Below are 16,556 nucleotides of genomic sequence, written 5' to 3'. Positions count from 1 at the left end.
TTATGATTTTATGTTGAAATTGCTCCAAAGCACACTTCGGCTACCATTATGGATAAGCCATGCAAAGATTAAAGGCCTGATTATGTAAACATTGATATATATTCAGACTTAAACATTTTGACTCAGCCCTTTTCTCAGTTGGGCTTGTGCTGAAGTACAAAAAAAGCGTAAGAGACAGAGGACAGAACCAGATATCTGTCAGAGATCAATTTCATCATACATCTATGATTATTCTGATTTTAAAATGCACATTTATTTTATTTACTGCACAGAGACAAAAAGAAAAGAAAACAGATTTTGGGAGACATGGAAGTCTGTATGAGAAGAGTCTGTTACTTTCAAAGGCAAGTACTGCCAAAGGAAATGAGATAGCTATATTCTTTTACTAAAAAAAAAATAAAGTGGAAATTGTTTTGCTGATGCTTTCTCTTTTAAATTCTCCTGAGAATATGGAAAATACATAACTGACAATAACAGATTGCATGCTGTCACTCGGAAGCCCATTTTTCCCCTGGAGAATTGATTTTTAATAACAACGTAGATGACATGTGGCAAAAGTTGTAGCTGATACCAGAGTTTTGTGGGCCATAATAAATCAAATCAATCTGGAGGTTTCCAAATGCACAGAGCAGAGAAAGAGATTCCCATTCAGGCTTCATTTCACTCATGCTGCTCTGCACAAGACAGGGAACGCTTCTCCCTTGAAGAAGGAAGATATTTTCCAATTTGATTAACAGATCATTTAATAAAGCCAAAAGATTACAGCTGATACTCAAAATACTGCCCTTTGTTTCTGTACATATGTGGTTCTGCAAGAATAGGAGTGAAAAGAAAAATTGTAGCTATTGGAAAGAGTGAGACAGGGTACATCTACCCTATAATTCAGGGTAGAGAGTCCCAAACTAGCTTTAATCAAGCTATCTTGCATATCAGAAGCAGGCCAGAAGACAGCTCCACATGGAATAATTTATTTGGCTATGAAACCGAATATATTCATCTGTGGCTGAATTTCAGGACTCATGTAACAGCTCAAATGTGACCATCCTAGTGCACTACAAATCAGAATCCCAAGCCAAACTTCAAAAAACAAATCCAAATCACGTATCTTCCTTGTTTTTAATAATGAAAACTGGGGATCTAAATCTGTCTTGTAAGTTAGGAGGTTGAAATGTAGATTATCTGTTTTACCACCTATACTGCAGTGTAACAGCTCTGCCGAATAGCATTGCCCTATAGCTTCCACTGTTGCCCATGTTGACAACTGGATTCCACACTTTGGTAGTCAGTACACAGTAGCCACTGCTCTTTATATTCACAGAAACTTTTGAATGAAAATGACACCTAACTTCTTAAAAAACAGCAAAAATGAATTTGAAGTTTCAAAGCACTCAAGACATATTACTCAACTCCTCTGTTCTGGCCATGTGCACCAAACTAAATAATCTCATCACAGATGAGCTATTTAATTTGTTTGCTTTCAGGTTACGGTACAAGTAATGATTGTCCAAACAACTGCTCATGGGGTCACACATCCACACAAAGAACCAAGCAAAGTGAACTCAAGGTCAGCTTCTGATGGTCAGATGGAGAATGCAATAAAAATGAGACTGAAGCAGGAGTCATTCTAGCAGATGTCTAAGAAAAGCATGTGGAGAGGGGAGGCTGCTTGCTTCTGAGCGCACCCACACTGCGAGGAGAAATTTCCTTCACAGCAAAAGGAAATTTAAGATGGGCACTTCAGCATCACTGCTGCCCAGCCAGCCACTGGCTTGACTTACTCATTGGTTTAGTGGGGGGACTTCTAACTTACCCTGTTCAGACTGCATTCTCTTATGTAAAAACTTGCCTATAGAAATCTAAGCAAACTGAAAATATCCTAAAGTTCAAGTTTTCAGTAAAGACATGCTCTTGCTGAAGCATCCAATGGAAACTTACACTCTAAAACATGAACAGTTTTCACAGGCAAAAAGTCCTTTCCTGTGGGATACCCAAACATTTTTCAAGGAGGAGAGACTCTTGGAGGCCTGTGTTCATGGTAGTTCTTGTCCCTGAACTATCAAAGAAAAAGTCATTCATCCTGCAAATATATAATTGCTTCTTTTCAAAGTTTAGTGTTCACCTGCTCTAGTCATTACTGGACATATTGCACCTAAGTACAAGTACATTGAAGCTAATTGTGTGAAAATATTTATGACTACTGAATCAAGCGAAAGCCATCTGCTCATTAAAAACCTCCCTGCCATCAACAGCATTCTAATAAGCTGCAACTCAGTTGCATTGAAAAAGTGGTACTTACAGCACTCGAAGAGACCTGAGCCCATTGAACGCGTGGACTGGAATGCACCGAAGTCTATTGTAACTCAAGATGCTGGGAGAATATGAGAACACAGTTACAACACTATTTTCTTTGATCATTTCACTACTAATTCAACCATGAAGAAGCACTGAAAGCCATACGCTTAAGTAACAAGATATATACTAACTGTTTAACACCTAAGATGGTGTCTGAAAAGCAATTAAAACTCACCAAAACTTTGGACTACTTACAGTGTTGATAATTGAGTCATGTTGCTGAAGGTATAATTGGCCAACACACTTATGCTGTTGTTGCTCAAATCACTGAAGAAATACACAAATAAAACATCATTTATATGTATGACTTCAGAAAAAAAGTCTTTTTTAAAGGTTTCATAATGTCTGCACAGTAAAATGATTGAGTATATTCAAAAGTCAAATATTATCAGTTGATATAATGTTTTCCAACCAACTCTAAAAAAGCTCTAACAGCAAACCATATGAGGTTATTTTCTCAAAAATAAGCCTTGGACTTTTCAGCAAGGCAAATTTCCAGCACATAGCATTTCAAAAAAATGAGTGAATACAAGCAAAAATTCCAGAGGAGAAAGGTAAATTAATAGATGGGTGTAAGTATGGGTGAATATTTGCTGTACCAGCTTGCTTTCCAATTTGTTACAGGTATGCCATTTCTGTATGCTCTTCACATTGACTGGAACTATAAAAAGAATGGTCACTGGTATAAATTGAATAAATAAAAGACAGGAAAGGCATTTATTTACTTTGAAATTTATCTAGAAATAAAAGATATTTCTTTTTTTTTTTTTTATTTCAAAAGAGTCTTTTAGGCTCAAACAGAACTTTTTACTTTGTTGTTGCTCTCCCTTGAAAAATAAAATTAGAGATTTTTCCAAAAAAACATTGCTTTAAAATAGAGGATTCCAGTTTTCCCTCACATATATATATATATATATTTTTTTTTTACCTGTTGTTGTTCTGCCCATTTAACTTGAGCATCTACAGCTGATTCAAAGAGCATTTGAAAATTTCTGCTAAACATTTCAGCCAAGAAATTTCACTCTGGTGTATTTCAGGGAGCAATTTACTGAACAAAGTCTAGCTGTGTCTCTGTATGTATGACTGCTCATAGCAGAAACAGCTATGCAAATTTTCATTACCTTAGCATTATAAATGCTGCTTCAACTAGAACAAATTAATGCTGTCTCCTCTGTTAATGACCTTTACAGTGTTGTACAGATAAATCTGCCAAGTGAAACAGTAGCAGCCTGCATGAGAGGTTAGTCCTCTCACAGATGCTGGAAGCTCCTGCAGAGGAAGTGTTTTTGGTGCTCTTAGTCACCTCGCTCTTTCTCCACTGTTTAGGAACACTACTGGCAGCAGTGGCTACTATGAAATTCTTTCCAAATTCAAATTACAGAAGGTTTTTGTGTGGTGAGTTTTTCCCCAAATACTAATTATTTATGTTCCACCTACAACACAGTGCAGAGTCATCTAATTTTCTTGGCATTGAAACCACGTGTTTCTTACATCAGAGTCAGGTGCTTGAAGGTGGAGAGCCCCTTTGGCACAGCAGTCAGATGGTTTCCTTCCAGGTATCTGAAAAAAGGCGCATTTGACAATTACATAAACATGTTAACAAGAACTCCTGTCACTCAATCTGCATCATGAAGAAAATACAAATTAAATTCAGTCACTACGGAAATTGTCTTTGATTCATTGCTTTGAAACTGCAAGAGTTTCTCCTTTGTAAATGAATTATCCCACATGCAAAGCATGAGAGTAGCTTATTGATGGTTTTGTTCAAGACATGCAAGTGAATAAAGAATCTCTGGCCTACAGTGAAGGGAGACCACCACCATTTGGTTCTTCTAAGACTGCAGCTGAAGAAGTAAGGGGAGAAGCACTTGTAGGAGTTGTTTCCCTTACTTGAAGTTACTTTTAACAAGTTTCTCAAGAACATGGACTGCTGACCAAAACTACTGGAAAAGGTTTTGTCTTGTGCCTGTAAATCCCTTGTACAGCCAGAAGGAGCTGTACTGCAGGTCTCTGTGGTCTAAGAAGTTTCACTTATTCCAGCGTCAACACAAACATTGTGGCTTTGAGGCCACATTTATTACAGCAGTTCCTACCCTGGCATATACATCCTCCTCACCTTGCTTTTTCAAAGTACACTGGTACAGGAGGAAAACTTGGGACAAATTGAAGATGAAAGACCAAGGTTTTTTTTTGAATAAAGGCTTCTCCCAGAAGAACTAAGTGTATTTAATAAAAACTTGTGTTTCCAGGATGGCAGTAGTTTGAGGCACCATTATACGTGTCTCTGTCCACACACGTGCACAGTAGGGCTGAAGCTTTTTAGGATAATCCTATGCCCTCATGTTCCTGGAATACAGTGCCTGGATTTGGCAGGTTCGCTCCACTGAAGACATGTAAACATTCAGTAAGGAAGGTAAAAACCCTGACCAAATACAATATTTTCCAAAAGTTTGCCCTGAAGAGAGTGTGGATACTGAAGACTTCACATTGCTACCTGTGGTAGCAATGGGGCGTGGGCCTTTTCCTGTTTGTTACCAAATGATAGAGACAGAGCTGGAGTTTTATCCTTAACCTTGTTTTTTTGGGGGCTGAACCTGCACCCTTGGAAGATATCAAAGTAATGAGGCTCCAACAGAAACATGCCACTGCAGTGCCATGGCACTGGCCGGGTGGCCCATCAGATGTCTGCCAGAGGGCACATCGACCTGGGAAACAAATCCAAGGCCTTTCCCCCCCCACAGGTGAGGATAAAAGATGAAAAAACATTTGCCATTTTTGGCCACTTTGGCCATTTCTCTCCTCACAGGCCTCCTTGTGAGGGATTTTTCCTAAGGTAGATAGGCCACTGCAATTGATGTGGTATGTTCGGAAAGGTTATCGCGTGTCAGGAAATGCAGCCCATAGACACCAGAACACTTGGTGTGCTGCCTCCGCTGCTGAGGATATAATCCAATAATCATGGTAAGAATTTGTATCCCACACATACAATTTCCTTTTCTTTGGCAACAGATCTCCTTATTCTGCATTTACTATAGTAAACAACAATAATAATAGATTATTGCTGTGCTATATGTTCCCCCTCTACACCAACTGTAACAACACTGAGATACTTGGGTAAACAAAATCCAAGAATTTTTTCCCACAAGTTTTATTTTTATTTTTACTTCATTTAAAAATAAAAACTGTAAACACTAACAGAATTTCTTACATAATACGTAACTGTCACATTTAATTTTTTTTTCTTCCCCTTCTATTTCTATATAATGGCCGCTCATCATTTTCTGCTGCTTGAGCACTCTTCAACTGAACTACTTCAAGAAGAATTTCTTGTAACTTGTTAGATACTGGAGCCTAGTAGTGATAAAAGGGAAAATCCTCACTAAGGGATGAGTACAGAGAAATACTTACTTTCCTCCTCCCCAGCCTCATGGTTATCTGCTCTGCCTGTGTACAGGATCCTGTGAAGTAAGAGCTGTCTGGGAGCGTGTGGTGGAGCTGACCTCGCTCCTGCTAGGATTAGGCTAGACAAGCAGAACTACGGGCTTTTGAATTTTTAACCAAAAGCACAATCCTTCCTTTATGAAAACCTGTTGAACAGATTAATCTCTCCATTCACAAGGATCACAAGCATCAGCTGATGGTATTATACAGTAAACAGTTAACCCTTGAAAGGAGTGAGGGCTGCTCTGCTGACACAGGTTATAGATGAACCAGGATATGGATTAGTTATGCCACATTCACGGTCACTCGCTTCATTTTGTCTAAATTTGGTGAAAATTATTTTGAAAATTGAGTGCCTTGGTATAGTGCAAATTCACAACATAAATTGTAGAAGATCCTCAGAATTCAACCGCATATGTTACTATTTAAATAGGGCAAATCATGTCTCATTTCCCCAGTTGTGGTCTGCTATGGATGCAGCAAGCTGCTGAGAGTCTGTGCCTTCTCTTTCATCCCACAAAGTCTGCAAATCCTAAAGTCGTGCATGAGGGTAGGTTAAGGCTCCAGTGTTTATTCCACATGTAAAATCCAAAGGATTTCCAAAGGAAATCAAAAGCAGGTCATGTATTATATATTTGGAGGCAATATGTGATTTTCATTTAGGAAGAGACTCAGCTCTTGCAATGTGTTGAAATCCTCAGAAATAGATTTTCAGGATATTCTCTTGTTGATCCCAATATGAAATGGCCTGCAATTTGAACAAACTGATGATAGCTAGCCAAGGTTTTTTTTTTTTTTTTCCCTGTTTTACTTTTTGGTGCAATCAAAAGCCGAGGGAGTACATTTTCATCCAGTGCTTCACTACTCAGGCTAATATAGACACGCAGGCTCCTAGAGTTAAACTCCTGCAGAAGATCTGCTTTGAATAGCATTGGATTTGTACTGCAAACAATTTACTGGTTATATAAATGGGCATGCAAAAAGCTGCAGCATTTATTCTAGTGGTATAACTTCTGAACAAACACAATTTTACACTGAAAAATTACTGATCATATACTTTTCATGCACGCAAGAGCAATTCACCACTGTTAAACCATTCACCACATTATACAAAGAACAGCAATATTTTCTAAGCAATAGGCATTAATTTTGAACGTGCAATGAATTTGAAATAACCAGAGCCTTTAGGACATAAGAACATGCCAAGAATGAGGAGGATCTGAGTTGAATTTGAAGAACACAACTGCAGCAGGTGAGCTGTTGCCCACCATGGGCCAGGCCTCTGTCCAAACAGAGGGGACACAGGAGCAGCAGTTCTGCACCTTGCTGTGCTGGAGATGATACACAGGGGCTGCAAGAGGGCTGGAAACTGGACCCAGTGCATAACAGAATTATTCCTGAGGTTGTAGGGGCAGAACCCAGTTACAACTGTGTATACACATCTAACCATGGAGGAAGGAGGAAGTTACCCCACAAAAAGCCCAAACCCACAACAAAACCCTACAGAAGAATGTGGAGGGAAGACTGTATTTTTAATTCTTTACAATGCCTAGCCAAAGTGAGAAGATGTATATGGCATCTGGTATGCAAAGAAATTCTGGCATGAATGAAAAAATACATATCTAATTTTAATGTTCAGAGTCAAGTTATTAATACACAGACAGTCAGAGTCAAGAGTGGGTGTCAGCTGCCTTAATATAGACATGCTGACTAGTATTCAAAACAAACTCCTTTGCTTCCTAAAGTCTCATGACTCTGTAGTTTAATATATCAGACTGGAAATTGTTTTCTACCCCATGAATGCTGCTGGGAATCCTGAAGTCTGAATAATGACTTGTAGGCAAAAAGTAATTACCAGAGTCAAAATAGGGAAAAAAAAAAGTGCTCATGTTCTCATAAAATGCCACCAATCCTGTGCCAGAAAAGACTGTCTGAAAACCTGAAGGAGCTTTGGAGACGGATACCTGCTTGGCCAGGATGGCTGGTGCTGTAGGGCATGGCCAAACCTCGCTCTGCACCTGCACCAACCACACCAGCCCTTTGAGCCCAGTGCCTGCAGCACCCCAGGGGCTCACCGAGCACCTTCCACATGCACTGACATCACACATAAAAAATTTAAAACTATGCATAAAAGATGACAGCTGTTCTTTTTCCAGCTTGTCTATTTTTATACTGAAACTGCTTGGATTTGAGGTGATACAACCAGCACAAGTTGCCAAAGCATCATATAACCACGTGAATTACTTGGAGCCTTCTTTGTACTGAAATGTCTATTCAGCCATAAAGTCAAGCTCATAGTTACAATCTGTGCTAAGAGAAGAAACTGGAGAGAAACATCAGTTCTCATGCAGAAAATGGAAAAGCACAGAGCCTTTTCTTTAATTTCTTTGAATATTTCATATAGAATGCTACATTAAAAAAAATATGATACTTGCCAATTTTATGCAGCTTTAAAATTAAGTTATAGTCAAAACTTTTTAATGCGGATATTCGATACCCTAACATTCTGATGCAAGTTTCAGTTCCTGAAAAAGGTGGTCTAGAAGACCATTGATGTGAAAGATGAACCATATCCACAAAACATGAATTTTTGAGCTTCAATTACTGTTTCCTGGGAAGACACAAAATTCAAGCATAGATCCATGTACAAATCTGGAACTTGAACTTAAGAAAGCTCTGGCAGATCTGGAGCCTGGATTTTGTGCGCTCGTATGTCAGACCACAACCTACTGGCTTGACACACTGAAACGTGACTGGGAGAAAAGTGAACACCCTGAAGTTTAACTTACCCTTATTCTCAGTTAGGGCTAAAATCACTTTCTGATACATACTCAAACCTCCTCAGTCATCACATATCTGATCTATTTAACTTTTCTTATCTATCATATTTGAAATGCAGATTTAATTCCTCTATTTCAGCTGTAACTAGAATATCCTGTAGAATTATCCTTTCTCTCAAAGGGGAGAGCTCTCCTTCGCTGCAACAGGCAGCACCCCAGGGGCAGGGAATTAACAGCTGGAAGGCAGCTGGACAGGATTCCTCTGCTGGTAAGCAGGTCAGCCACTTGTGAAAACTGCTGTACAGAAAAGGACTGAACAAGCTTGGAGGCTAAAAGAACAAAACACGCAGAGCAAAAAACATGACAAGGAGAAAGGAGGCTTGTGAGGAGAGGAATGGCCAAAGCAAATTCAAATATTAATATGCATTAATAAAAATGGAAGGAAAACCAATCACTAAAAATGATGTACGGTTGGTGTCTAACAACCCCATCACTGCTATCATATAGGTCAGTGTCATGACAACATTGAGTCTAGAGATTACATGGCTAGTACATATTAGTACCTGGACAAGATAGAAAAGAGGGCCCATGAGAACCTAATGAGGTTCAGTGAGTCTAAGTGCAAGGCTTTGCATTTGTGTTGTGGCAACCCCAGACACGAGCCCAGGCTGGGAGAAGGACTCGAGAGCAGCCCTGCAGAGAGGGACTTGGGGGTTCTGGTGGACAAAAAGCTCGACGTGAGCCAGCAGTGCTGGTGTGGTGGGAGGTGTCCCTGCCCATGGCAGGGGGGTTGGAATGAGATGATCTGTAAGGACCCTTCCAACCCAAGCTGTTCTATGATTCCATGGTTCTATGATTTATTCTGAAACACACCATGCTCATTAGGTTACAGCTTATGCACGCAGTGCCCACATAATTGCCTTCAGCTTTTTCCCTCAGTGCAAATTATTATTTGCTGTAGGTCCATCACAGCAGCTGCATTTTGTCAGATAAGACTTTTAGAAATAGACTATATTTTTGTGGAAAAAAAAGAAAAGAAAACACTAGCACTCATACACTGAGGTAATATATAAAAGGAAAAAAAGCATGGGAAGCTTGGTTCAGATATACATTAAGAAAAGAAAAAAGGAGGAAGAAGAAGAAGAAAAGGAAACCTAAAACACAAAGCGGGAGTCAGGTGAAGTTCCAAACTAGCTCATTGCATGAACATTTTACTTCTGAATTTCTGGACTAGATAAATGACTGTGTTCAAAGAACCAAGGCTTCTCTTCAGAGCAAGTAAACAGTGGGGAAAAAATGTGGCCAGTATATAAATATACAGCAAAGGAATTTGCAAGAAACAACATAGTATTTCCCTGTTCACAGGAAGCTGAAAGAAGGCTTGCCCATGATGATAGGGTTCTGTGAAAGAACTGCTGGGAAACAGAAATCACTTGTATTATCATGCCTCTGAAAAGCAGCAGACTTAGTGGTATTTTCAACTCTATTCTATGTGGAAGCATTCCCTGCCAAGGTAATTGCTCCTTCCAGGGGTGGTGCAAACCAAACACGGGTATGTGTCCTGTCTTTCCCAGCTTTAAATGTGAAGGATGCCATGGATTTCCCATTTGTTGTTCAGAACAGAAACTCAGAAAGTTGGAAGGAGTGAGCCTAAGTCTCTGGTACACCATATAATAAAACATAGCCGGTGATCTTCTGGCTGAGCTTAGGCACAGTGAAATTTGACCCAACAAAGGTTAACCTTATCCCTACATGCCTGTGTAAGATGGTCAATTTTTCACATTGATATTTAATACCTGCTACAATGAAAGAATTCCCATTTCAAGGCTATTTTAACACCTCTAAAAGAATTTAAAAGAATTTCTGAGAAAACTAAATGCAGCCCTAACAGACTGGTTTACCCAGACACATGGCAGTGCTTTTTCTTAAACCATATTATATAAAAACACACTAATTTAACAAAAAGCTTTGTAGCTAATGTGCCTTGTAAATGAATGCATCAATAATGGAAGTTTATGAATGCAGACTGGCGCATTAATAAAGATCCCACTAAAACGCCCCCCTGCATCACAGCACCTTTCGGGCCTCCCATGGGGAGAGGGCTGCAGGCTCTTTATGCCCTTGGTCCCTCCCGTGGCACAACCTCTGCCCTCAGTGACTGTGGCTTTCTGCAAGTGCCTGGTGTGGGGGTGGCAAGGAGACCCCCGTGCACCACCTGGGGGTTACTGACATGGAGGTGAGGGTGGGGAAAGGGAGAAGAGCTGCATGGGTTGCAGGAACACAGACTAAGGATTTTCCCTGGGCACCTTTGTTTGCTGTACTGGTGATAAAGGTGAAGGATCCCTGCCCTGGAGACTGCTGGGGCTCTGTCTAGCCATATAAAAGCTGTGACGTCTTCTGCAGCAGGTAATTTACATGCTTTCCGGTTCCAAGAGCTAAAAGACATCCGCTGCTACCACAGAGACTAAGCAGCTTTGACAAGATACTCCATCCAGGAGATGCTGTTTGCCACAACGGTGGTAAGAATTATCAAATACAGGACAGTAAAAATACATTTCACAATAGATGTAGATGGTACAGTGTCTTCTAAATCATGGGCAATGTTTATCTCAGTTTGGAAGCAGAAGAAAGGCAAGAAAGACTGATTTTTTTTTTCTTTTTAATTTCCTTCTTTTCACTGTTTTCAGAAACACTTTTTTTTTTTTTCTTTTTTTTTTCTTTTTTTTTCCTTCAGTACCTGCAGCTCATCTTTTGGTATAGATACATATAAGGAGCTAGTTTATATTGTTTGAGAGGAAAGTGAGATCAGGACTGAGTTTTGAGACAGTTGGGCCAGATTCAAGGTTATATTTGCAGAACATGAAAAATTCAGAGCCAGCCAGTCCATGGCTGACAGTATTCTCCTGACGCATTTCTGGATTGAAAGCAGAAAACCGAACTAGAAGCTTGCACAGCCAAGAGGCTCCTACTGAAGAAGACAGTCACGTAAACTCCTATGAACTCAAACTGCTCAGTTCCAGGCTACCGCCTCATTTGCCAAGAAATAGCTTAAGAAATATAGCAGTTTTCAAAAATGTGAGATTAATTTCACTCTTTTTGTGAAAGCTATGTCGTCAGTGTATCGAATAGTATCAGTAAAACTCGATATGCAAAATCTAAAGATAAAAATTCCTAAGTGTGGCAGTGGAAATAGGAGTAACATCTGTGATATCTTGCTGTTGGCAAGTCATATTTGAATTCAATGGGACTTGAACAAGAACAGGGCAGAAACCACCTTACAGACTCTTTATCACTGATGGCAATATATAAGGTAATACACAGGCTTGGACTCGACTTTTGGTTCAAACCACTATTAAATATGCCCAGCGTCCATACAGATGTATTAATTAATGCAAAATATCCATGTTAATTTGTGTTCTCACATACACTCTCAGTCCATTCCTCATTTAAGCAATGAGGCCCTGTATAAAACAACACAAACTCCCTTCCACTGCAAAGGGAGTAAAAGGATGTGTATCTCATTCATCAGTTGCCTCGTTACTAAATAGGGTAAAGCAGAAGCAGATTTTCATTCATTAGAATATTCACTGAACACACCAACTAACTCAACCAACTACTTTCATACAGAAATTGTAATAAGTTTCAGGAAAAATTCACCTGGGATAGATTTGAATAAGGATCTAAAGAGGAAAAGCTCTGTATTTCTATTGCCAATTGTTTACGCCAAGCAGTTCCACCAAGCAATGTATTTTCTTTCCAAGCAAAGAACCAAAATCCAGTATAAATTCATAAAAAGGGGTAGATGAAAAGAAGACTAGGAAGGCAGTTATCAACTAGGATGAATTTACTTTACCATTTAATCTAATTATCTGTTATTTTAGACATTTCATGAAGCCTGGAGAAAATTCATTGTTTGTTTCCACCACTGGCATTTTTTTCCCTCTTCTCAATCTCCTTAGAGGATAATTAGCTCACAGCTGCCTAAGTCAGGAACGTATTTTCATCGGCCTTACAAACTGCCTATTATGAGCTCAGGCTGTTCAGAAGCTCTACAGGATCGTTTGATACCAATATATGCATTTGTTCCCCACAAAGAACTAATGGGTGCAAGGATAGATAAACTCTGTTCCCACTGCAGAGCAACACATTCAGTCAAGGGACAAGTAAGTTTAAAAATAACAACAGTCAAAACATACAGAAAGCACCAAAGCACAAAATACCAGTCAGTCACTGAAGTCAAAGGCAAAACCCCAAAGGACTCACAAAGCCTCCCCACAATGTAATATCATGAACTTCTCATGAAAGGAGCTATGTAAAATGTAACTTACAGCTCAGTCACATCTTTCGGAATTCCTTTGGGAATTATCCGCAGACCTTTGTTGCTGCAACGTACCACCGAATCCACACAGGTACACTGGGAAGGACAAGGAGGAGAAAGCAAGCAGCTGCTTTCATCGTTACCTGCACAGGAGGAGAAATGGAGTATTCAGAAGGGAAATCAGCTTTCAGCCCAGACTGACACACTTTGAAGGCAACTTCTTAGAAGGACCAAGGAAGGACATCACTGAATCCTGGGTAACCGTCACAGAATTTTAAAATAGCTCTCAAAGATTTTGGAGCAACTGTTAGGAGGAAATTCTTTACTATGAGGGTGGTGGAACACTGGAATGGGTTGCCCAGAGAAGCTGTCCATGCCTGGCAGTGCTCATGGCCAGGCTGGATGGGGCTTTGGGCAACCTGGTGTGGTGGGAGGTGTCCCTGCCCATGGCAGAGGGATGGAATTAGATGAACTTTAAGGACTTTTCCAATCCAAACCATTCTAAGATTCACTATGTACAATCTGCTTTAGGAGGTGTTTTTTTTTTTTTTTTAATTCAACTTTTAGATGTTAATTTTGTATTTTTTAATGTCAGCCTGGCATTTCATTAATCATTTGAATTAAAAAGCTCATTGTTTTTGACAAGGATAACAAGGCAAACAACAAACTGAGCAGCATACTTGCAACTGCTGGCAATCCATCTGTGCACACATAAAAATATCTACTTTTTCCAAAAATGGATTCAAAGTTCCATAAACAGTAGATTAAATCTCATAATTGAAGAACAATAGAGTTTCTGCGGAACAAACTAACTCTTTAAAGTTAAGAACATTAAGGCATGGATTTTCCCCAAAACCAACAGGCTTTGCAAAACATAAGGCAAAAGCACACTACGGTATCACAATGTATATGAAAAGAAACAATTAGTGGCACATTCTCTAGATGACAGCTAGAGGAACCATGCAACTGTTTGTGAGTACGAGCAGCCTGAGTGGACCAGCACTGACACACAGGGCTGCAATCCAAGAGAACGCAGCCAGCCATCATTATTTTCCTTTTTTTTTTTTTTTTTTTAAAAAAAAAAAGAGATGCAAGGACTAATTGAGACTGATCTATTTCTTCCTTCTCTCTGTTGGATGTACCCATGAGCATTGAGATTAAAGAATAAAACTGAAATACCTGCTACAAGATAAAAAAATTACTCATAAATATATGGGTAGGGAATTATTTGTATTCAAAGGGATGGAGAAACCTGACTGGCCTACAAAAAAACAGGAAATATTTTTCCCTTTTTCTTTCCAACTGAGTTTTACAGTTGGAAGCAAAATTCAAAGCCTTTCACAAACCAGCAGAAAAGGTATGTTTCTGCAGCATATTCAGTTTTTCCCAATGTTCTTTTTTTTTTACATCCTGCCACCACATACTTGTCATTCACCACGGCTGTCTGACTGGCTCTATGACAGAGAAAGCTCTGAAGTATGCAATGCCATTTTCTTGACCAAGATTTTTTCTTTCCAAACCAAAAGCCAGTTACTCTTTAAAGACTAAACTCATTTCCCTTGACCTCAGAGCCCAAAACACGTTGCCTTGCTGCCACATAGCTTGACTAGGACAGAGTTCATTTCTTCTCCAAACGGGCAACTCCTGTGACTCTTACAGCTTCTTTAGAGGTATGACTACCTGCAGCTCCAGCATATCTGGGCTTGACAGGCAACCACAGCCTCCAAGTCAAGTTAGCAGTGCATTCATCAATCAGTTTTTCTCCTCGTTATTTTCTCTAAAATCTGCTTGATCAGAAGACAGAGAAAAGAACTATCTGAAAAATTAATTAAATTTAAGGATTTTTATTTATTTAATTATTTATAACCTATATTGACCCCGCAAAGCATTAAGCATCATTGAGTCATTTCAAGTAGCATCTAAGGTTTTTTTTTTTTTCTTTTTTCTTTTTCCCTGTATTCATCTCTTCTATTGGTAAAACTGAACAGTTCCCAAATATAAAAGACCTTCCAAGCAAAGACCATTCCCACAGGCTTCAATGACTTTTAACTAGCTGTATGAATAAGGAATTGGGAGGAAGAGCCAGGATTATACCAGTACTATACAAAGCAGAGCATCTGTCTTTCATAAATTTATTCCTATATTTAGGTGCAGATGGTAGAATTGCAGAAAGTGGAAAATGAGAACAACAATAAATTCCTGATAGGGAACAATAATCTTCAGCTCTAAATGGCTGTCTTCCTTATCTCTAAACTGAAATGTTCACCATGAATCATTGCTCGATAGGCAGGGAGGCTCTCACACAGATGTCAACATTACCATAAATGACAAATTGAACTGGATTTTCTTACCATCACAGGTGAAATCCTGGGCATCCACATCTTGAATTGGAATATCCTTTAAGAAAAAGGGCTTCAAACATCGGGGATTTCCACTGACGATTCTCTTCTTTCTCAACCATTTTCCCAGCCAGGCCAAATGGCAGTTACAATTAAAGGAGTTAGCCAGCAAATTACTGAAATGGAACAAGACATAATTGCATCAAATAAGAACATACAGAAATACTTAAATAACTGCAGAAAGAAGACAGGTTCCAAGTTGAAGCTCTTTCCTGCCATCTGTGTCTTTGAGATCCTGTTCTGTTCTACACATCGGGCATGTTCTACGCAGGTTTTATAGTAGGTCTAGGGTTGTAATTATAAAATGCATTTATGTACACATATGTATGTATATAAACCAAAGTACTTACTGCTATAGCGATTATTTAGACATACTTGCATCGCTAACAGGGCTTTATTTACAGTGTATTTCAACCCAAGCGACAGCTGACACCCAGGTCTAAACTCATGTCACACACTGACACACGTATGGGTGATCTTCAATCTGATTACTTCAGGCAATAACATGGAAAAGCTTAGCACGGCTAGCCATTAACAAAGACCTACGTGTACTACTTCGTATGTGTACAGCCACGCTAGCTTAGCACATTGTTCCTGGCCACAGCGCACCCATCTTTCCACCTGCCTGTGTTACAAATCTGTGCCATGTGGGAGCTTCTGGCAACCTGGATTTGGGTTGCCCACAGAAATACAGAAATAACAAGGACAGTATTCTGCACATACATACATATATACACACATACATAAACTATGCAGCACTGTCAGCTTGAGCCACTCCTTATCAAGCTTTCTTTCTAAGGTCAGTATTATCTGTAGTGAAAAGCATGTGCTTTTCTGCCTTGTGAACTTTGTGAGGTCTGCATCAAATCTTGCTACAGCTCCCAGAATACATTTAAAATACTGCTGCAGCCTAGCTGCAGCACTGTGGTGCGTGGTACCCAAAGCAACCACTTGACAGCCTTCTAAGAGGAAAGGATTCTTAGTGTAGCTTGTGTTAGCAACATTTAAAAAAAGAAAGCCTTATCCATTCTCTTGTCAAGCCACGAAAACATAAACGCTACGGCAATTTCTCAGTTGAACACCTCTAACAAAGAAATCTATATAAAATAAAGATATTACCCATTTGTATTTTTAATAGCTTGTGATTCTTTAAATGAAAGGAGTATAAGGTGATGTTTGTTTTAAACGACAATCTTTCTAACCTAGCTCGAATTAGAGCTGAGAATCTTGGAAAAAATCTTTTTTACTGGAGTCTTGTACTGAAAT

The 16,556-nt window shown here is 39.3% G+C and overlaps 1 protein-coding gene across 12 annotated transcripts in view; it reads right to left on the bottom strand.

The window, feature by feature from the left end:
* Positions 1–16,556, bottom strand: part of SLIT3 (slit guidance ligand 3) — a 512,478-nt gene that overhangs the window by 91,574 nt on the left and 404,348 nt on the right. For all 12 annotated transcript variants that reach the window (XM_083798318.1, XM_083798310.1, XM_083798313.1 and 9 more), the window contains 5 exons: positions 15,243–15,406; positions 12,902–13,034; positions 3,844–3,912; positions 2,548–2,619; positions 2,297–2,368 (listed from right to left, as the gene is read on the bottom strand). In XM_083798318.1, coding sequence (XP_083654444.1) covers positions 2,297–2,368; positions 2,548–2,619; positions 3,844–3,912; positions 12,902–13,034; positions 15,243–15,406 — 510 coding nt within the window. The remainder of the gene's footprint in view (positions 1–2,296; positions 2,369–2,547; positions 2,620–3,843; positions 3,913–12,901; positions 13,035–15,242; positions 15,407–16,556) is intronic.

Source organism: Anser anser (genome assembly GCF_964211835.1).
Source record: "Anser anser genome assembly, chromosome: 14".
Taxonomy (NCBI): domain Eukaryota; kingdom Metazoa; phylum Chordata; class Aves; order Anseriformes; family Anatidae; genus Anser; species Anser anser.
Note: the sequence above shows the minus strand (reverse complement) of the source record. Positions and strands in the feature narration are given on the sequence as shown.